Genomic DNA, 22,394 nt, shown 5'->3' with positions numbered 1-22,394 from the left:
CTGTGGCACGTTTCAGAGTGTAAGAGTATGAAAATTGCACTTTCTATGGGATTTTCATTATATCCATATAAATATTCTAAGGCAGAGTGTAGAGAGAATAATTCAAGTGCAGAGTATGATTACAGTTTCCCAAAATTGTATATTGATTTCACAGAGAAAAAAAATTGTTCTAGATCCTCCAACCTAAAAGACTGAGTGTACTGTTATTATCTGTTATGAAGTATCCTACTAAGGTAGGATAAAATAGGGTTGGTACAAAGAATGTGATTTGTTCATAGTTATAACAAAACATTGAATTTTTGGCAAAACATTGTCTGTGACACATTCTTAATAAAACTGTAGCAAAATGTAACTCCAGCAATTAGTGTGAATTCTACTAAAAAAAAAGCAAACCAAAACAAAAAACATGGTATTCTGGTTCTTCTGACCAAGCTCTCCACTCTAATAACTGTTATCTCTTCAATTTCAAAAATAAGCCTATTTTTCATCAATCTCTGCTATAAAGTAGCTACTGCCATTCAATAGAGAAAGTGGCAACCATTTCCCCTGCACTATTCCTATCACATACATGTCACTAATAACCTATCACATATATATCACTAATAACTTATTACTCTCCTCTCATAAAAATTCCACTGTCCTGAGGTCTTGGCCTACTCAATGCAGTAGAGCCTAACTTCCCTAAAGCCCAACGTGTCTCTCTCTCAGAAGAGCACCTTGAACACAATCAGTATGATGATTGATAATCATAGTTTTACATTATTTTCTGCTCCTAAACCATGGTCTCTCAATTGAGAGAATATTTATAAGGCAGAGTCCTCCTTCTTCAATAAACGTAGATAAAAATTATCCTCATATAATGAAGTAGGCCTTTCCATACTGCGATTCTTTCCCAGACAGGCACCATGAAAGGTGCTTAAGGATGCAAAATAGCCACAGATCCATAGTTCAGGTTGAAAGTCACAAACAGTACTTTTTGAGAAACCTCAAACAATGGAATGAAGGATTTTATAACCTCAAGGTAAGTAGCCATTTCCAAATGTCCTTCAACCTTTTAAATATATAATGTCTTAAGTTTTACCATATGGGGATGTGTAATTATTGTTCAGTTTATTATATTAAAAGTGAATCAAAGAACTAGAGACTGAGTCACTCTTTGTATGAATCCTCACCTACAGTTACAGTCTTAGAGTACGAGCTTCAGGATGCACATTACATTTTTGTGATTCCATCAAATATGTAGATTTTAATGCCTACAAAGCTGTGAGGCCTGAATAAACCCTCTGCCACACACAGTACATTTATGTAATTTCTCATTATTATGGACTCTTGGATGTCTATTAATACTTGAACTCATGAGGAGTTTGCCACAGTCATTGCATTTTTTTTTTTCCTTTAAGATGGAGTTTCACTCTTTTTGCCCGGGATGGAGTGCAATGGCACGATCTTGGCTCACTGCAACCTCCGCCTCCTGGGTTCCAGTGATTCTCCTGCCTCAGCCTCCTATATAGCTGGGATTACAGGCATGTGCCACCAGGCCTAGCTAATTTTGTACTTTTAGTAGAAATAGGGTTTCACCCTGTTGGTCAGGCTGGTGTTGAACTCCTGACCCCAGGTGATCCACCTGCCTTGGACTCCCAAAGTGTTGGGATTACAGGCATGAGCCACCGCGCCCAGCCAGTCATTGCATTTTCAAGGAATCTCTCAGGAGTAAATTCTCTGATGTTGTCAAAGGAATGAATTCTAACTGCAAAAGTTACCACCTTCATTTGTAAGGTTTCTCCCCACTATGAATTCTGTGACGACTTGCAAGGTTTGAACTCTGACTTTAGAACTTTCCACACATTACATTTGTAAGGTTTGCCACCAGTATGGATTGTCTGATGGGTAGTTAGGCTTGAACAGATACTAAAGAGTTTCCCACACTCATATGGTTTCTCTCCGGTATGAACTCCCTGATGCCTTGCCAGTTTTGAAGTTTGACTAAAGGCTTTGCCACATTCATTACACTTGTAAGGTTTATCTCCAGTATGAATTCCTCGATGTCTTGCAAGGTGTGAATTCTGAGTGAAGACCTTCCCACACTCATTGCATTTGTAAGGTTTTTTTCCAGTATGGATTGCCTGATGGGTAGTTAGGCTTGAACGGACACTAAAGGCTTTCCCACACTGATTACACTCATATGGTTTCTCTCCAGTATGAACTCTCTGATGCCTTGCAAGCTTTGATGTTTGACTAAAGGCTTTGCCACATTCATTACACTTGTAAGGTTTATCTCCAGTATGAACTCTCTGATGTCTTGCAAGGTGTGAATTCTGAGTGAAGACCTTGCCACACTCATTACACTTGTAAGGGTTTTCACCAGTATGGATGACCTGATGGGTAGTTAGGTTTGAATGTTCACTAAAGGTTTTGCCATACTCATTATACTTGTAAGGTTTCTCTCCAGTATGAATTCGCTGATGCCTTGAAAGGTATGAATTATGCCTAAAGACCTTGCCACATTCATTACATTTATAAGGTTTCTCTCCAGTATGAATTCCCCGATGTCTTGCAAGGTGTGAATTCTGAGTGAAGACCTTGCCACACTCATTACATTTGTAAGGTTTTTCTCCAGTATGGATGACCTGATGGGTAGTTAGGCTTGAATACACACTGAATGCTTTGCCACACTCATTACACATATAAGGTTTCACTCCAGTATGAATTCTTTGATGATTTGCAAGGTGTGAATTTTGAGTGAAGACCTTGCCACATTCATTACATTTGTAAGGTTTTTCTCCAGTATGGATGACCTGATGGGTGGTTAGGTTTGAATGTGCTCTAAAGGCTTTGCCACACTCATTACACTTGTAAGGTTTCTCTCCAGTATGAATTAGCTGATGCCTTGCAAGGTGTGAATTACGCCTAAAGACCTTGCCGCATTCATGACATTTGTAAGGCTTTTCTCCGGTGTGAATTACCAAATGAATAGCTAGGCTTGAACGAACACCAAAGGCTTTGCCACACTCATTACACTTGTAAGGTTTCTCTCCAGTGTGAATTCTCCAGTGATTTGTAAGGTGTGAATTTTGAGTGAAGACCTTGCCACATTCACTACATTTGTAAGGTTTTTCTCCACTGTGGGTTGCCTGATGGATAGCTAGGCTTGAACGAGCTCTAAAGGCTTTCCCACACTCATTACACTTGTAAGGTTTTTCTCCAGTATGAATTCCTCGATGTCTTGCAAGGTGTGAATTCTGAGTGAAGACCTTGCCACATTCGTTACATTTATAAGGTTTCTCTCCAGTGTGAATTTTTCGATGTTGTGAGAGTTGTGAATTTCGACTGAAGACCTTACCACACTCATTACATTTGTAACGTTTTTCACCAGTATGGATTACCTGATGGGTAGTTAGGTTTGAACGTGTTCTAAAGGCTTTGCCACAGTCATAACATTTGTAAGGTTTCTCTTTAGTATGACTTCTCTGATGACTCACAAGGTGTGAATTTTGAGGACAGACTATGCCACACCCATTAGATTTGTAAGGGCTTCTCCAATTATTTGCTTTTTGCCCCTGTGTGAGTAATAAAGAAGAGATAAAATCTTTGAGATATTTGTTAGAAATGTGGGTTTTGACATTATAAGGCATTTGTTGAAGTGATGAAACTGAGGAACTATTGCTGAAAGACTTCTCAACCTGATTACATTCATAAATTTTCCCTTCATATTGAAAAAGCTGCAGTTCAGGCAGATGTGACTGAAGGCTTAATCCAAGCTGATTTTTAATAAGCTTGTTTCTTGCATCTCTTTTATCATGTTCATCTCTTCCATGAGTGAGATTGCCTTCTTGGGTCATAAGCACTCCTTTGTAATTTCCTTCAGCATCTCTGCATTGATACTCAAGGTCATGCATATTTTTCTGGACTTCCCTGAAGGAACAGCCTTCAATGTCATGGCTTTCCTGTCTTTCCAACATCACTGTTTGGAATACTTCTCCTTTATTATTCTTCCCTTTGTGTGGTAAATCTTTCATTACAAATTCAGAAGAGAGAGCTACAAGATATAAAGATCCGTAGGTTTCCAATTAATTGTAGTATGTAAACAAGTATTTTACACTGAAAAACAATATTACACCAAAAGCAATTCTTATATTGAACAGATTTATGAAACTTCAGAACAATAATATTCAATTTTTAGGAATACAAAAAAGAAAGAGGATTGTTTAATAAAGTTGATTCCATGTAATTCAAATTAATAGTATGGAAGCCTAGTTCCCAACCTACAATACCGTAGCCAGCAAAGCAATCGTTCAGTAATAAAGGAGAGAAAGTCTTCCCTAGACAAACAAAGCTAAGGGAATTTACCATGATCAGACCTGTTTTACAAGAAATGATAAAGGGAGTTCTTCAAATTCAAAGAAAATGACACAATGTAACTTTTACACTAATATTAATATCATAATCATGGTGTGCAAACCATTTTTACTAAGAGGGCCAAAAGATAAAACTATTAAAAATAAGCACAACAATTTGTTAAGAGATAGGCAGTACACAACATAAATTGTGACATAAAAAATTCAAAATGCAGGGTGAGAAGGGAATGAATACGCACAGAGGTTTTAGTTTCTTTTTTCTTCAATCAAAGATAAGTTGATATTGATTTGAGATAAATTGTTAAAAGCTATAGGATGTTTTTGTAAGTCTTATTTTATAGTTACCACAAAGTAAAAGCCTGTAATAGACATATTAATAATAAAGAGCAATGAATTAAAACATACTGCCATTTTGTTACTTCTTTTCTAATTGTTTTCTAACTCCTCTCTGGCTTTCTTACTGTCTTCCTTTGTGCTTAAGTGATTTTCTCTGGTAGTATAAGTCCTTACCTATCAATAATAACATTAAATATAAATGGACTAAATTCTCCAATTATAAGAGAGAGGCCTGCTGAATGGATTATAAAACATACAGCTAACTATATGTTGCCTACAACAAACAAACTCATTTCACCTATAAGGATACATGTAGACAAAAAGTGAGGGGATGGAAAAAGAAATCAAAAAAGAGCAGTAGTAGGTATAATTAGATAAAACAGACTTCAAGTCAATAAGTGTAAAAAGAGACAAGGTCAGTACATAAAGAGAAAAGGATCAACTTAGCAAAAGGATATAACAAATATGTACACATCCTAATATGTAAAGCTAATGTTAATAAATCTAAAGGGGGAGATAGGAAGCAATACAATAATATTAGAGGACTTCAAAACACAATTTTTGGTAATGAATAGATCATCCAGGCAGAAAACCAACTAAAAAAATTAGAGTTAAAGTATACTGCAGACTAAATGAACTTAAAAACGACTTTTTTTCCCCCTATTGTAAACAGATGGGATCTCCCTGTGTTGCCCAGGCTGTTGTACAGTGCTTATTCACAAGTGAGTTCACAGTGCACTGCAGCTTTGAACTTCTGGCCTTAAGCATTCCTCTCTCCTCAGCCTCCCAAGTAGCTAAAATTACAGGATGTTCCATGCCCTAACAGACACTTACAGACTATTTTATCCAACTGTTGCAAAATACATATTCTCCTCATCAGCACATGCATTACGCTTCAGGACAGATTATATGTTAACACACCAAACAAGTTTCAATAAATTCAAAAAAGTCAAAATTGTATCTAGTATCTTTTCTGACCAGAGTAAAATAACACTAGAAACCAACAACAAGAAGAGCCTCAGAAGATACACAAACGGCCAGGCGCGGTGGCTCAAGCCTGTAATCCCAGCACTTTGGGAGGCCGAGATGGTCGGATCACAAGGTCAGGAGATCAAGACCATCCTGGCCCGCTGCAACCCCGTCTCTACTAAAAAATACAAAAAACTAGCTGGGCGAGGTGGCGGGCACCTATAGTCCCAGCTACTCGGGAGGCTGAGGCAGGAGAATGGCGTGAACCCGAAAGGCGGAGCTTGCAGTGAGCTGAGATCCGGCCACTGCACTCCAGTTTGGGCAACAGAGCGAGACTCCATCTCAAAAAAAAAAAAAAAGAAGATACACAAATATGGCTGGGCACGGTGGCTCACGCCTGTAATCCCAACACTTTGGAGGCCAAAGTGGGCAGATTACCTGGGGTCAGGAGTTAGAGACCAGCCTGGCCAACATGGTGAAACCCTGTTTCTACTAAAAATATAAAAATTAGCCAGGAGTAGTGGCACATGCCTATAATCCCAGCTACTTGGGAGGCTAAGGCAGAAGAACTGCTTGATCCCAGGAGGCGGAGGTTGCAGTGAGCCAAGATTGTGCCACGCACTCCAGCCTGGGTGACACAGCAAGACTCTGTCTAGAAAAAAAAAAAAGAAGATACACAAACACATGGAAACTAGAAGACATATTCCTGAACAGCCATTGAGTTAATGAAGAAATTAAGAAGGAAATATAAACATTTCTTTTTCTTTTTTTTTTTTTTTGAGATAAGGTCTTGCTCTGTCACCTACCCTAGAGTGCAGTGGTGTAATCTCAGCCCACTGCAACCTCCATTTCCTGGGCTCAAGTGATCCACCCACTTCAGTCCCCCAAGTAGCAGTGTCCACAGGCACACACCACCATGCCCAGCTAATTTTTGTATATTTTACAAAGACGGAGTTTGGCTATGTTGCTCAGGCTGGTCTCAAACTCCTGAGCTCAAGCAATCCGCCCGCCTCAGCCTCCTAAAGTGCTGGGATTACAGGCATGAGCCACCACCATGCCTGGCTAAAAATTTCCTGAAACAAATTAAAATGCAAAATAGCACAATCTATAGGATACAGAAAAAGCAGCAAAAAGAGGAAAGTTTGTAGCAATAAACACCTATATCAAAAAAACAGTAAGTCAACAAATAAAGCACCTAATGATACACCTCAAGGAACTAGAAAAGCAAGAACAAACTAAACCCAAAAGTAGTAGAGCGAAAGGAATAATAAAGATCACAGCAGAACTAAACAAAATAAAGACTAAAAACACAGTATCTAAGATCAATAAAACGAAAAGTAGGATTAAAAAAAATTTTTTTTTTTGAGATGGAGTTTCGCTCTTATTGCCCGGGCTGGAATGCAGTGGTGCGATACTGGCTCACCACATCCTCTGCCTACTGAGTTCAAGAGATTCTCCTGCCTCAGCCTCCTGAGTAGCTGGGATTACATGCATGTGTCACCACACCTGGTTAATTTTGTATTTTTAGTAGAGATGGGGTTTCTCCATGTTGGTCAGGCTGGTCTCAAACTCCCGACCTCAGGTGATCCACCCACCTTGGCCTCCCAAAGTGCTGGGATTACAGGTGTGAGCCACCACACCCGGCCTAAAAAAATTTTTTTTTTTAGAGATGAGGTCTACCTCTCTCACAAAGGCTGGAGTACAATGGCCCAATCATAGCTCACTGCAGCCTTGAACTCCTGGGTTTAAGTGATCCTCCTGCCTCAGCCTCCCAAGTAGCTGGGACTACAGGCATGCACTACCATGATTGGCCAATTTTCATTTTATTTTTAGAGATGGGGTCTCTTACTATGTTGCCCAGGCTGGTTTGAATTCCCCACCTCAAGCAATTCTCCTTCCTCGTCTCCCAAGTTCCTGGGATTATAGGCGTGAGGCACCATGCCTAACTTGAAAAGTAGGTTTTTTTAAAAAGATAAGCAAAATCGACAAGCTTTTAGCTAAATTGAAATAAAAGGTCGGGAGGAGGTACACCCAAATTAATAAAATCAGAGACAAAGCAGAAAACATTAGAACTGATACCACAGATACACAAAGGACCATTAGAGACAATTATGAACAACTGCGTACAAACAAATTTAAAAACCTAGAAGAAAGGGATGCATTTCTGGACACATACAACCTATCAAGATTGAACCATGAAGAAAGAGAAAACCTGAAGACACCAATAACAAAATTGAAGCTGCAAAAAAAAAAGAAAATTCATGTAGAAGAAAAGCCCAGGATTGAATGAATTCACTGCTGAATTCTACCAAACACTTGAAGAATAGCTAATACTGGTTAGGCATGTTGGCTCATGCCTGTAATCCCAACAGTTTGGGAGGCTAAAATGGGAGGATTGCTTGATGCCAGAAGTTTGAGACCAGCCTGGGCAACACAGCAAGACCTCAGCTCTACTAAAAAATAAAAAAGGATTTGGCCAGGCACGGTGGCTCATGCCTGTAATCCCAGCACTTTGGGAGGTCAAGGCAGGAGGATCACCTGAGGTCAGGAGTTCAAGACCAGCTTGGCCAACATGGTGAAACCCCATCTCTACTAAAAATACAAAAATCAGCCAAGTGTGGTGGCACAGGCCTGTAATCCCAGCTACTTGGGAGGCTGAGGCAGGAGAATCGTTTGAACCTGGGAGGCAGAGGTTGCAGTGAGTCGAGATCACGTCACTGCATTTCAGCCTGGGCAAGAGAACAAGACTCCAACTCAAAAAAAAACTAACAAACAAACAAAAAAACCACAATTAGTTGGGCATGGTAGTGTGTGCCTGTAACGCCAGCTACTGGGGAGGATGTGGAGGGAAGGTCAGTAGAGCCCAGGAGTTTTTTGCAGTAAGCTATGATTGTGCCACTACACTCCAGTCTGGGTAAGATAGAGAGAGAGACTATCTCAAAAAAAAATAATAATAATAATAATAATAATAATAATAAAGAAAGAAAGAAAAGAAAAAATAAAGAACACTAATTCTACTCAAACTATTTCAAAAATTGAAGGGAGCACATATTTCCAAACTCATTTTATGAGGCCAGCATTACCCTGATACCAAAAAGCAGACAAGGACACAACAACAAAAAGAAAACTATAGGCCAATACCCCTGATGAATATACATGCAAAAATCCTTGACAAAATAGAATTAGCAAATAGAATTCAACAACACATTAAAAAGACATTCACCATGATCAAGTAGGATTTATTCCAGGAATGCAAGGATAGTTTAACACACACAAATCAATTAATGTGATTCATCACATCAACAGAATCAAGGACAAGAAGCATATTATCATTTCAACAGATGCTGGAAAATGACCCAATAAAATCAGTATCTCTCCATAATAAAAAGTCTCAACAACTTGGGTACAGAAAAAACATACCTAAGCATGATAAAAGCCATATATGACAAATCCAGAGGGAATGTAGTAAACAAGAAAAAATTGAAAGCCTTTCTGCTAAGATCTGAAAGACAAGGATGTCTACTTTCACGACTTCTATTCAACATAGCACTGATGTTCTAGCCAAAGCAATTAGACAAGAGAAAGAAATAAAAAACATACAAATTGAAAAGGAAGAAGTCAAAACATACTTCTTTGCAGATGACATGATTGTATATTTAGAAAAACTTAACAACTCCACTAAAACACTCTTAAAATTTAGCAAACTACGGCCGGGCACGGTGGCTCAAGCCTGTAATCCCAGCACTTTGGGAGGCCGAGACGGGCGGATCACGAGGTCAGGAGATCAAGACCATCCTGGCTAACACGGTGAAACCCCGTCTCTACTAAAAAATACAGAAAACTAGCCGGGCGAGGTGGCGGGCGCCTGTAGTCCCAGCTACTCGGGAGGCTGAGGCAGGAGAATGGCGTAAACCCGGGAGACGGAGCTTGCAGTGAGCTGAGATCCGGCCACTGTACTCCAGACTGGGCGACAGAGCGAGACTCCGTCTCAAAAAAAAAAAAAAAAAATTTAGCAAACTATATAGAATTTGGATCTATATGACTGAGAACTGGGCATCAGACAGAATCAACTACAGAAGGAAACACCAAAGGACATCAAACAACCCTTTTGTAACAGCCCTCCCTGTGCCACACAGAGTCAAGGAACCAGAGTTCTCAGAAGCTAGATAACATTGTTGTCCATCATGATAAAGACTTTGCCTTTGTCTGTTTGAGCTGCAGCACCATTGGAAGGTGAAAGGATATAGTACAACTCTAAAGGATAGACAAAAGGGGGCAAATAAAGATTTCTGTTCAGAGGTCACAGGATTCAAATTTCTGTTCTCCCATAGAACTCTCAGATTTGCATAGAGTTTCCTGAACACTATTTAATAACCGGCATTTTCTCTACCCATCTGAACTCTTACCTGTAATCACGGCTTTGATCCATTCCCATCCATCTGGGTTTCTTGCTATTTGTACTTGGCTCTCCACAGTGAAAGGCTCCTTCCCTTGCTCCAACATAGAGATAATACTGAGGTCAAAACAAGAGATTCCTGCTTATGAAAAGAAAGGAAAACAATGGGCTGTAGATTTTCCAGAGTCCCAGTCCTATGTTTACATGAGGAGGGAGGACTTTACAGCTGTATCTAAAAAACACTTCAAAAATTCATCCACTAAATGCTTCCTTATAAATTGTTAAGAAACACTATAATATGCAAATATATAGCTCTCATCCCAAAACCACTGAATCAAAGCATGGGGATAGAAAACAGGGAATTGGATATTTTAAAAGTCCTAAAACCCTCCAGTGATATCAGAAAGAGGACAATTAAAATCCAGTTTCCATATTATGGAGATTTTCATTTTTGAGTCAACACAACTTCAGTTTCAGCCAAGCAATGCAGGAGCTCTCAAGAGACCCACATGGAAAATGAAAAGATACACAGGGGAAGATCCTGACTTCTGGAAGAAAGTCATCCTCACCCAGGGAGGCCAGGTTCCTATAATTCTCCAACATCACGTCCCTGTACAAAGTCCTCTGAGCGGGGTCCAGGCATGTCCACTCCTCCTGAGAGAATTCTATAGCCACATCCTTGAAAGTCACCTGTCCCTAAAATGAAAACCACATTCACCAAGGGGATATGAAGAAAGTTCCAATCTTCACATAAAATGAGAAGGGAAAATAGATGAAACTGAAGTGAGTGGGACAACATCGAAGTTGTGATATAATAAAATATACATATGGTCTTCATCCCCCTTTCCTGACATACATCTCACTTGGAATCTCTGGAGTGGTAAGTGCCTTTGTAAGCTAATGAGACGAGTGGTGGCTGGAGGCCCCAAGATAGTTTCAGAATAGGGGGGTCGTTACCAGAAAGACCAAGGCCGGATTAGACAGTTGGGACTTCAAGCCCCATCTCCCAACTTCCCCTGAGGGGATGGGGGCTGAAGGCTCAGTTGATCACCAATAGCCAAAGATGTAAGCAATCATGCCCACATAATGAAGCCCCCATAATAACCCAAAAGGACAGGGCCTGAACAAGCTTCAGGATAGGGAAACACATGGAGGCTCTGAGAATGCCCCCCCGACCCCCACCAAAGACAGCACTCAGCCTCCCAAGTAGTTGGGATTACATGAATGCACCACCATGCCATGCTCCTTTTCCCATACCTTACCCAATAGACTGCTTACATCTGGCTGTTCATCTGTATACTCTGTAATATCCTATATAATCAATGGGTCAATATAAATAAAGTGTTCCCCTGATTTCTGTGAGCCATTCTAGCAAATCATTAAACCTGAGGAGAGGGTCATGGGAATTCATGATATATAAGCCAGTCAGTGAGAAGCAAAGGCCATCTGTATTTGCAGCTGGCATTGAAGTGGGTACACTCTTGTGGGATTGAGCCCTCAACCTGTGGGATCTGATGCTATGTCCAGGTAGATAGTGTCAGAATTGAACTGAATAGGAGGTCACTCAGCTGGTGTCCAGTGCAGAATTGCTCGCTTGGTGTATGTGGGGGAAAACCTAGGACATCTAGGATCGTGTTCTCTGTTGTGAGTACAGTAGGAGAAACTGGGTCTGTTTTCACCACATTCTCACACACACAGGTATTTTTGGGCAGAATGTTTTCTTAATTCTGTCTTCCTATATTTTCTATAAGCGGTTAGGATAGTCTTTAAATCACTGTTGATTTCTCAGTTTGGTAGACAATACAAAAACTATACAAATATACAAATAAAAAACCAACACCGGCTTATCTTTATTGAAGTGTTACATATTATGTCTGACAGACCAAGTGATATTCAGTATCCAGATGATCTACAGCGTGAGTGATGTCTTACGAGATGAAAATGTGTACAGTGACTTTACAGAAAGACAGGTTAGAATCTAAAAACTGTGATGACCATCGCAACAACAATGACAGATGTTTCTGAGCACTTCCCAAGTGCAAGGCATTATTCTATGTATTTATTTATTTATTTACTTACTTACTTACTTATTTTTTTGAGACAGAGTCGCTCTATCGCCCAGGCTGGAGTGCAGTGGCATGATCTCGGCTCACTGCAACCTCCGCCTCCTGAGTTCAAGCAATTCTCCTGCCTCAGCCTCCCAAATAACTGGAATTATAGGCACCCACCACCTTGTTCGGTTAATTTTTGTACTTTTAGTAGAGACGGGGTGTCACCATGTTGACCAGGCTGGTCTCAAACTCCTGACCTCAGATCATCTGCCCGCCTTGGCCTCCTAAAGTGCTGGGATTATAGGCGCAAGTCACCGTGCTTGGTCTGGCATTATTCTAAATAAATGTCTTGCATGTACTAACTTGTATATGAATATGATAGCCCATGAGAGAAAGATCTGTTCCCATCTTACTAGTAGATAAATATATGACAGATACGCTAAGAAACTTGCGTCAAGTCAAAGAGCTAAAACGTCAGAGCAAGCACCTGAATCCAGGTGTCTGGGAATAAGAATTAAACCTAAAGAACCAAATAGTTGGCTGGGCCCGTTGGCTCACGCCTGTAATCCCAGCACTTTGGGAGACCGAGGCAAGCGGATCACAAGGTCAGAAGATCAAGACCATCCTGGCTAATACGTTGAAACCCCGTCTCTACTAAAAAAAATACAAAAACTTTGCTGGGTGTGGTGGCGGGTACCTGTAGTCCCAGCTACTCGGGAGGCTGAGGCAGGAGAATGGCGTGAACCCGGAAGGCAGAGCTTGCAGTGAGCCAAGATTGCGCCACTGCACTCCAGCCTGGGTGAGAGTGAGAAGACTCTGTCTCAAAAAAAAAAAAAAAAAGAATCAAATAGTTAAGTAAAAGAACATGAGGGCCGGGCGCGGTGGCTCAAGCCTGTAATCCCAGCACTTTGGGAGGCCGAGACGGGCGGATCACGAGGTCAGGAGATCAAGACCATCCTGGCTAACACAGTGAAACCCCGTCTCTACTAAAAAATACAAAAAAACTAGCCGGGCGAGGTGGCGGGCGTCTGTAGTCCCAGCTACTCGGGAGGCTGAGGCAGGAGAATGGCGTGAACCCGGGAGGCGGAGCTTGCAGCGAGCTGAGATCCGGCCACTGCACTCCAGCCTGGGCAACAGAGCGAGACTCTGTCTCAAAAAAAAAAAAAAAAAAAAAAAGAACATGAAAAGTACCTAAATGAGCAAAGTTGAAACAAGTTCACGAATAACAATATGGAACTTCATAAAAGGTAATTACATATACACATACATTTATTCATGCCCATAATATGTTACTATTCTTACTATTAAATCATTAATGTGATAGTTGAGAATAAATTTAAGGGCACAGAAAATATTTAAGATACAATTTGAATTGCTAAAAAGCACAAAACTTATTTAAAATCATGATGTGTAGGCTAGGTGCGGTGGCTCACACCTGTAATCCCAGCATTTTGGGAGGCCGAGTCAGATGGATCACCTGAGGTCGGGAGTTCGAGACCAGCCTGACCAACATGGTGAAACCCTGTCTCTACTAAAAATACAAAAATTAGCCAGGTGTGATGGCGGATGCCTGTAATTCCAGCTACTTGGGAGGCTGAGGTAGGAGAATCGCTTGTACCCGGGGGACAGAGGTTGCAGTGGGCTGAGATCGCACCACCACACTCTAGCCTGGGTGACAGAGTAAGACTCTGTCTCAAAAAAAAAAAAAAAATCATGATGTGTGCTTAATAAAAAAACATGCACTCACATCACATATACACAGTTTAGTAATAACAACAGTGAAAGTTAAAACATCCACCCTCTCCTCATTCAGAGAATGCTCCAATAAAGATGTAGAATGAGCTATCAATCTTTCCTAACATGAAAACACATAAATTTTCAAAATCTGGAGGCTAAAATGTCACAACAAAATATTCACTGAAGGGCCGGGTATGGTGGCTCATGCCAGTAATCCCAGCATTTTGGGAGACCAAGTGGGCTGATCACTTCAGGTCAAAAGTTTGGGACCAGCCTGGCCAACATGGTGAAACCTTGTCTCTACGAAAAATATAAAAACTAGCTGGGCATGGTGGCATGCAACTGTAGTCCCAGCCACTCTAGAGGCTGAGGCGAAAGAACTGCTTGAGTCCAGGAGGCAGGGGTTGCAGTGAGCCGAGATTGCACCACTCCAGCCTGGGTGACAGAGTGAGACTCTGTCTCAAAACAAACAAACAAACAAAACCCAAAAAACATTCACTGAAAAATTTTGTTCTTAATGTTATAACAATCTATAAACACATCTCTACAGGACTTGAGCTGTCTCCTGACACAAAACTGACAACACTGTTTCCCCACTGAGACGAGATGGAGGGTAGAAGACTGGACAGGAAAGCTGATGCTTTATGTCTTAGGGCATAAGCTGTAAGTTTGTTTGGAGTTATACTGTAAAACAGATAAATACAACATATAATGTTTAAAATATGAGAAACAGAGTCGGTTGAGGGGGCTCACATCTGTAATCCCAGCACTTTGAAGGGCCAAGGTGGGTGAATCAGTTGAGCTCAGGAGTCCGAGACCAGCTTGGGTAACATGGTAAAACCCTGTCTCTACACAAAATACAAAAATTAGCCAGGCACGATGGTGTGTGCCTGTAGTTCAGTTACTTGGGAGTCTGAGACAGGAGGATTGATTGAGCCCAGGAGGTAGAGGTTGCAGTGAGCTGAGATCATGTCACTGCACTTCAGCCCAGGTGACATGGTGAGACTCTCTCAAAATAAATAAATACAATAAATAGAGTATTTAATAACTGGTAAAAACAGGCCAGGCACAGTGGCTCACGCCTGTAATCCCAGCACTTTGGGAGGCCGAGGCAGGTGGATCATGAGGTCAGGAGATCGAGACCATCCTGGCTAACACAGTGAAACCCCGTCTCTACTAAAAATACAAAAAAATTAGCCAGGCGCGGTGGTGGGTGCCTGTAGTCCCAGCTACTTGGGAGGCTGAGGCAGGAGAATGGCAGGAACCCGGGAGGCGGAGCTTGCAGTGAGCCAAGATCACGCCACTGCACTCCAGCCTGGGCGACAGAGCAAGACTCCGTTTCAAAAAAAAAAAAATTGGTAAAACAAGAACGTGGTTCTATCCTCTCTAATGGGAAGGAAGTTCTGCTCCTATAACCAAACAAAATAATAACCATTCTCACCTAGTACCAGCTGCACAACGGTCCCTGCAGAAACACCAGTCTCCATCGTATGGGTTTTCTGAGAATAGTTCAATGATTCTCCTGCATTTTCCATTTAGGTCGATTTCATGTATTAAAATAGATGATGGGATGAAAGAATCTTCTGCCACTGATGTCTGTCAGTCTAAAATTCCCATTCCACTCCCAGTCATTAATAAGAGTTTGGGGTTGGAAACACAGTGACTCACTTGGTCAGCTTCAAATGTAATATAAATGAACCAGAAAAAATTTCCCCTTATTAGCCTTATTTTACAGAATTTAGCAGGCATTAGTGTACATTAACACGTGACTTCCACATGCAGCTTCTCTACTCCTGGTCTATAGAGAGCTGACAGTGCATCCAGATGTGGCCCCTGAACAATCCCTGCTGCCCAACAGCACTGACACCACGGGACCCTCACCCCGTCTCCATCCATGTCTGGTGTGAGCCCTTCCCAGGCCCATGCCCAGTGCAGCCTCTTTCCAAGTTCATGTCACTGGGTCACAGGAGATGGAATCTAAGCGAGATGAGAGACTGAGGGAAGGCATGGGTGAGTGCGAGCAAACCTGTCAGGCAGGGAGCTTCAGACTCAGAAGATTCCCAACTTCAAAGAATAACATTTCAGGAAGAAATAAGAGACAGAACAATCCACTGATAATATTATTTTACCTGGGTGAGAGCCATGCCCGACTTCTCTTTCCTTCCTCTTCCTCCTTTTCGAGGGTTCTTCCTTAGGTAACAGGAAAGTGCCTTTAGAAGTCAATATTGAATATCCAAAATGTGCTGCTTATTGCTCAGAATCAACATATCCTCTTCCTATGGCACAATCACACACACACAGGGAAGACCTCACCCTCTGGAAAGATGGTCTCAGCTGCCCACTGCACCAGGGCGATGCAGGGACAAGAAGCTCCTACAGGAAGACCAGTTAAGTGAGTTTCTGACCCCTTTCTTCAGAATCGGCTCTCCTCCTGGAGAAGCCCACAACACGCTGCAGCAATTGGGAGGTGGGCTGGACTGAGCTCCCCCATTCAGGGCACACACCCAGCCCTGACCAAACCCCATGCAGAGAACAGCCTCCCTCACCTCTCTGGCCTCAGAAACGAAAGGTAGAGGCTGAACGTGGTGGCTCACACTATAATCCTAGCACTTTGGGAGGCTGAGGCAGAAAGATCAGTTGAGGCCAGGAGTTTAAGACCAGCCTAAATAACATAGTGAGACACCATTTCTCTTAAAATAAATAGATAGATAGATAGATAGATAGATAGATAGATAGATAGATTTAGTCAGGCACAGTGGCTAACGTCTATAATCTCAGCACTTTGGGAGGCCTAGACACAGGATCCAGAGTTCACGGGAGAGTTCCCGCAGGTGACACAAAGCTGTGCAGGTGGGGTTCAAAGCCATGAGTTGAGTTGATAAGGAAAGGCAATGAGTGTGGACAGAGAAAAAAAGTGGCTGAAGGACTAAGCCCATGTTCAGAGAACAGAAAGTTCTGGACACACAAGAAGAGGAAAGCACAATGTGATCAGGGAGGCAATAAGAAAATTACAACAAATAGCCGGGCGCGGTGGCTCAAGCCTGTAATCCCAGCACTTTGGGAGGCCGAGGCGGGCGGATCATGAAGTCAGGAGATCGAGATCATCCTGGCTAAGACGGTGAAACCCCGTCTCTACTAAAAATACGAAAAATTATCCAGGCATAGTGGCGGTGCCTGTAGTCCCAGCTTCTTGGGAGGCTAAGGCAGGAGAATGGCGTGAACCCAGGAGGCGGAGCTTGCAGTGAGCCAAGATCGCGCCACTGTACTCCAGCCTGGTTGACAGAGCAAGACTCCGTCTCAAAAAAAAAAAAAAAGGAAATTACAACAAATAGATGTGTAAAGCTTAACGGAATGTTCTAAAAGCCAAGAAAATAGAAGAGAAAGTGTTCAACTGTGCCACATGCTACTGATAGGAATGGAAAGATGACAGGACATTAAACATTGAATTTCAAATGGAGCCATCAGTGGTAAATGAAAAAGAATGTCAGTGGTATATGAAAAATAATGTTGGGTATGCGAGCTTGATTTCAGCAACAGTTCAAGCAAGAACTGAAGGCAAGAATTAAACACAAAGTAAAAAAAAAAAACTGTAGTGTATTGTGCACTTCAACAGAGCATAGAAGAGGGGTACTTACTACAGAGTGAAATGTAGTTGAGAGTTTTTTATGTTTATTTTTTGAGATGAAGTCTCAGTCTTATCACCCAGGCTGGAGTGCAATGGCGCGATCCCAGCTCACTGTAACTTCTGCCTCCCAGGTTCAAGCAGTTCTCCTAGCTCAGCCTCCCAAGTAGCTGGGATCACAGGCACCTGCCACTATGCCTGGCTAACTTTTCTATTTTTAGTTGAGACGGGGTTTCACCATGTTGGGCAGGCTGGTCTCGATCTCCTGACCTCAAGTGATCCACATGCCTCAGCCTCTCAAAGTGCTGGGATTACAGGTGTGAGCCACTGTACCTGGCCAATTTAGAGTATTTTTTGTTTTCAAGATGGAGCATAGAAGAAAAAAAGACTTTATTCTGTGTGTATCTTTTTTTTTTTTTTTTGAGACAGGGTCTCACTCTGTTGCCCAGGCTAGAGTATGATGGCATGAACATGGCTTACTGTAGCCTCAAGCTCTTGTGCTCAAGCAATTCTCTCAACTCAGCCTTGCAAGTAGCTGGGACCACAGGTGCAAGCCACCACGTCCAGCTTATTTTTTTCTATTTTTCATAGACACAGAGTCTTGCTATGTTGCCCAGGCTGGTCTTGAACTCCCAGACTCAAGCAATCCTCCCACCCTGACCTCTGAAAGTGTTGGTACTACAGGTGTGAGCCACTGTGCCCAGCCCTGTGTATGTGAATTAATGGAGAACACCACCCCCTGGGTACAGGGATGAATTCCCTTGAAGTTAAATTTTGAAAGCTTTACGGATTGAGAAGAAAAACAAAGTTAAAATTGATGGCATGCATATTGTCCTGAGACTGTGAGTGAGGCTGGCATGTGGTGCACAATTGCAGGGTCAGCAGCAGCCAGAAGCAGGAACAAGCCATTCCCAGTCACTACTGAGCAGAGATCACAGGTCCTGACAGGTGGGTGGGCCACTTGGAGGTCTTTTCCTTTAGTCTCTGAGATAGGAAAATACCCAACTCTACATTCTGCTCTCATATTAAACACAGAATACTTCACCTCTAGTCACCAAAATGTGTGTGGCTTTTCCCACAATGACCAGAGGACTCCCAAGGGACTCCCAGCTCGGGGCATGAGGCGGGGGTCCTACAATTTCACTCAACTCTGACTTTATCTACAAGAAGACAGCATAGGCCGGGTGCAGTGGCTCATGCCTGTAGTCCCAGCACTTTGGAAGGACAAGGCAGGTGAATCACTTGAGGTCAGGAGTTCGAGACCAGCGTGGCCAATATGGCAAAACCTCGTCTCTACTAAAATACAAAAATTAGCTGGGTGTGGTGGCGTACACCTGTAATCCCAGCTACTTGGGAGGCTGAGGCAGGCAGGAGAATCGCTTGAACTCGGGAGGCAGAGGTTGCCTTGAGCCAAGATTGTGCCATTGCACTCCAGCCTGGGCGACAGAGCGAGGCTCTGTTTCAGAAAGAAAAAAAAAAAAAAAAGACTGCATGATGAGGTGCTACAGGTTCAGAGCTCAGTCTAAAACTGTCCCTCACTTCAGACACAGTATGCAAGTGGTAACTGTCACTTATACTTTTGAGTGACCTGATAAATACTGTGGTTCTCTTAACCCCTCCTCTGCTTTAACTTTCTAGGACAGCTCTTCCTTCCGACTGTTCATCTGTATCCTCTGTAATATCCTTTACAACAAATGTGTAAACTAAGTGAAGTGTTCCCCTGAGTTCTTTGAGCTGCCCTTACAAATTAATAGAACCTGAGGTGGTGGGGAGGGGGATGTCAAGGGAATTCCCAATATACAGCTGGTCACTCAGAAGTTCAGGTACCAACGTGAGACTTGCAACTGGCACCTGATTCCGGGGCAATTTCGTGGAACTGAGCCTCAATCAGTGGGATCTGATGCTAACTCCAGGTACAGAGTTTCAGAATAGAGTTAAACTATAGGACACTCAGTTAGTGTCTGATAAAGAATGGGTTGTTGGTGGGAGAAATCCGCACACATTTTCCTGAGTGGAGGTGAGACATTGTGTAGAATGTGCACTGTTGTATTGAGTGTGACAGAAGGAAAACCAAAGGAAAAATATGTTTTCCTCTTAGTTCATACACTCATCCACACCCTACCCTATTCCAGGAAAAGGGAAGTGGGTGGACTCAAAACTAAATGAGCGAAGTCACTGCGCTCTGGTTTGAATAGTGATTGCAAATGAAGCTATACCCTAATACTAATAACCGTCAAATGCACATCTTACGCATTTTACATAAAGGAGTTTCTTCAATTCTCACTTGCAGCTGAATGATTTGAGTAAACATATTTTAAATGTGTTGCATTATTATATACCCAGAAACCAATGTCACAATGTAACATTTAATCAATGCACCACTCACCTGGCCCCAGGGTCTCTCTCTTGCTTCCATATTGTGTGTTTCCCTCCCTCATTCTCTTCATAGGTCTCACTCACATTAGCTTATTTTTTATTTTCTGTGTTTTTCCCCTGGTTCTTTGCGTGTTGTTTTGAGCCCCTCTCATCTCCTGCTGTTTCTCCCCTTCTTCCTCCTCTTGTACCTGTTCTGTCCCATTCTGGGGCCTTCTTTCAACTCTGATTCCTATTTCTCCCCAATCTTTTCATTGTCCCCAGGTCCATGTATTTCTGCCTCTTTCTTCTCCCGTCTCTGCTCTCTCTGTTAAATCTCCTCTTCCCTGCTACACCTCTGCCCTACTCTCTGGCACCCCCAGATCCCAGGCCTCCCGCTACTGTGGTTCTCCCTCTGCTCTCCTAGTCACTGGCGGGCCCCTCTTGCTGTCCCAGCACCACGCTGCTCTGTCTGCCCTGGCTCCAGTTTCCTCCTTCTCTCCCGGACTCTCTTGCCTGAGGAGCGTCCCACTTTCTGCCCCTCTCCCTACCTTGCTGTCCTTCATCTCTCTGGACATCGAGCTTTTCTCTACATTTCTCCAGTTGCTTTTCTCCTGTCTTCTCAGCTCCTTGTTCCACTCTTACTATCTCTGCAAATCCCTCATCCATCCTCTACTTTGCCATTTGTTTACGGGTTCCCCTCATTCTTTCCTCTCAGTTTTTCTACTTCTCTGTCTCTGTCCCTCTCTCTATCTCCTAATCCCCTTGGCCCACACATTCACAGGAGGGTTTGGAGTAAGACGCCTGCATCTTGGAGGAACGCATTTTCCAGGGGCTGGAGCTGGGCAGGCAAGAACACCGGGTGTCACAGGACAGGCCCCAGGCACCTGCCCAACGCGGGATGCGGGGAAGCGGTGACTGCGAAGGCGAGGCCTGGGGAGCAGCAGGGCCCGGCACGAGGAGGAGGGAGGTGGGGGGGCGACGGCGCCTTAGGAAGAGGGGTGGGGTCTGCAGGATCCCAGGACCAGGCAGAGGACGCGGCCTCCCCCGGACCAGGACTGCGGCGCTGAGCTCCAGGGTCCGACGAGGGCAAGGCTGGGAGGTGCCCACGGCGAGAATCCACCTCGCGGGTGAGGACTTTAAAAAACCCGGGGCGGGAGGAGGGGTCAGGAAAGGGTTTTAAGCGGGAGGAAGACGCGAAAGGCCGGGGACAGGCAGCAGCCTCAGAGCGACTTCAACCCAAAGGGAAGCGACTCCGAACCCAAACCGCGAGTCACCTGGGGTGGAGGGCGAGGTGCGGGGATCTTAAGGTCTGTAGCGAGCCCAGGAACTGGCTGCGGACACAGGGCAGGGCGATTCGCAAGTTTAATCCACACTGAGGGACACTCACGCTCGGCGGCATCACCTCCACCCAACGCGATCCGCTTCCGGAACTGCATAAAACTGCGCGTGCGCGGAAAAGAGCCCGAGCGCCCTGGGGGCGGGGCCTGGGCGAGAGGCGGGGTCTGCGGACGAAACGCTGGGGCGGAGCCGGGGCGGGGTCTGCGCTTCTCTCAGCTGCCCCCGCCGGCAGTCTGACTTTTCCCGGTTTGGAAATGCTGGAGTGTTCACCGTGTCGCGGGGAGCAGCGTTCCCATTTGAAGCAGTTTTCTTTCTTTTTTTTTTGGAGACGGAGTCTCGCTCTGTCTCCCGGGCTGGAGTGCAGTGGCCGGATCTCAGCTCACTGCAAGCTCCGCCTCCCGGGTTCCCGCCATTCTCCTGCCTTAGCCTCCCGAGTAGCTGGGACTACAGGCGCCCGCCACCTCGCCCGGTTAGTTTTTTTGTATTTTTTTAGTAGAGACGGGGTTTCACCATGTTAGCCAGGATGGTCTCGATCTCCTGACCTCGTGATCCGCCCGTCTCGGCCTCCCAAAGTGCTGGGATTACAGGCTTGAGCCACCGTGCCCGGCCTGTCTTTTATCTCTTTGCCTTGTGTCTTTATTTCTACTATCTCTCGTCTCCGCAGATGGAGAGAAAAACCCACAGACCCTGTAGGGCTGGCCCCTACAATAGCTCATGAGAAAAAGATGTTTTCCTATCTTACTAGGAGACAAGTATGTCACAGATATGCTAAGAAACTTGCCTACGGTCCAAGAGCTGGAAATGACAGAGCAAGCCCTGAACCCAGGCATCTAAGAATTACAATTAGGCTGAGAGCGGTGGCTCACACCTGTAATCCCAGCACTTTGGGAGCCTGAAGCAGGAGAGTTGCTTGAGTCCAGGAGTTCAAGACCAGCCTGGGCAACATAGTGAAACTCCATCTCAACGAAATAAAGACAAGACAAAAACAAAAAAACCTCAACAATTACAATTAAACCTAAAGAATCACTTAAGTAACAAAAGTAACGTCAAAAGTTAAAAAAAAAAAAAAAAAAGGAAAAAGAATTTAAAGAAATGGAATCTCACTCTGTCACCCAGACCGGAATGCATTGGCATCATCATAGCTCACTATAGCCTTGAACTCCTGGGTTCAAATGATCATCTTGCATCAGCTTCCTGAATAGCTGGGACTAGAAGCACACAAAACTACACCTGGC

General features: G+C 43.5%; 2 protein-coding genes across 6 annotated transcripts in view; both read right to left on the bottom strand.

Annotated features, from left to right (window-relative positions):
* LOC117093626 (zinc finger protein 888-like) overlaps positions 1 to 22,394 on the bottom strand; it is a 385,964-nt gene that overhangs the window by 247,566 nt on the left and 116,004 nt on the right. The gene's annotated exons all lie outside the window — the stretch shown is intronic.
* Positions 178 to 21,462, bottom strand: ZNF347 (zinc finger protein 347). 5 transcript variants are annotated; one of them, XM_033228926.1, is made up of 5 exons: positions 21,096 to 21,462; positions 15,974 to 16,034; positions 10,626 to 10,752; positions 10,067 to 10,198; positions 178 to 4,036 (listed from the first exon to the last, which is right to left on the bottom strand). In XM_033228926.1, the coding sequence occupies exons 1-5, from the start codon at positions 21,218 to 21,220 to the stop codon at positions 1,788 to 1,790; spliced, it is 2,694 nt and encodes an 897-aa protein (XP_033084817.1). In that variant the 5' UTR covers positions 21,221 to 21,462; the 3' UTR covers positions 178 to 1,787. The 5 variants fall into 5 exon arrangements, with proteins under 5 accessions (XP_033084817.1, XP_033084818.1, XP_033084819.1 ...); XM_033228927.1 differs by having other exon boundaries at positions 10,067 to 10,195; XM_033228928.1 differs by having other exon boundaries at positions 21,209 to 21,462.

The sequence above is a fragment of the Trachypithecus francoisi genome, unplaced genomic scaffold (genome assembly GCF_009764315.1).
Source record: "Trachypithecus francoisi isolate TF-2019V2 unplaced genomic scaffold, Tfra_2.0 Lachesis_group12, whole genome shotgun sequence".
Taxonomy (NCBI): Eukaryota; Metazoa; Chordata; class Mammalia; order Primates; family Cercopithecidae; genus Trachypithecus; species Trachypithecus francoisi.
Note: the sequence above shows the minus strand (reverse complement) of the source record. Positions and strands in the feature narration are given on the sequence as shown.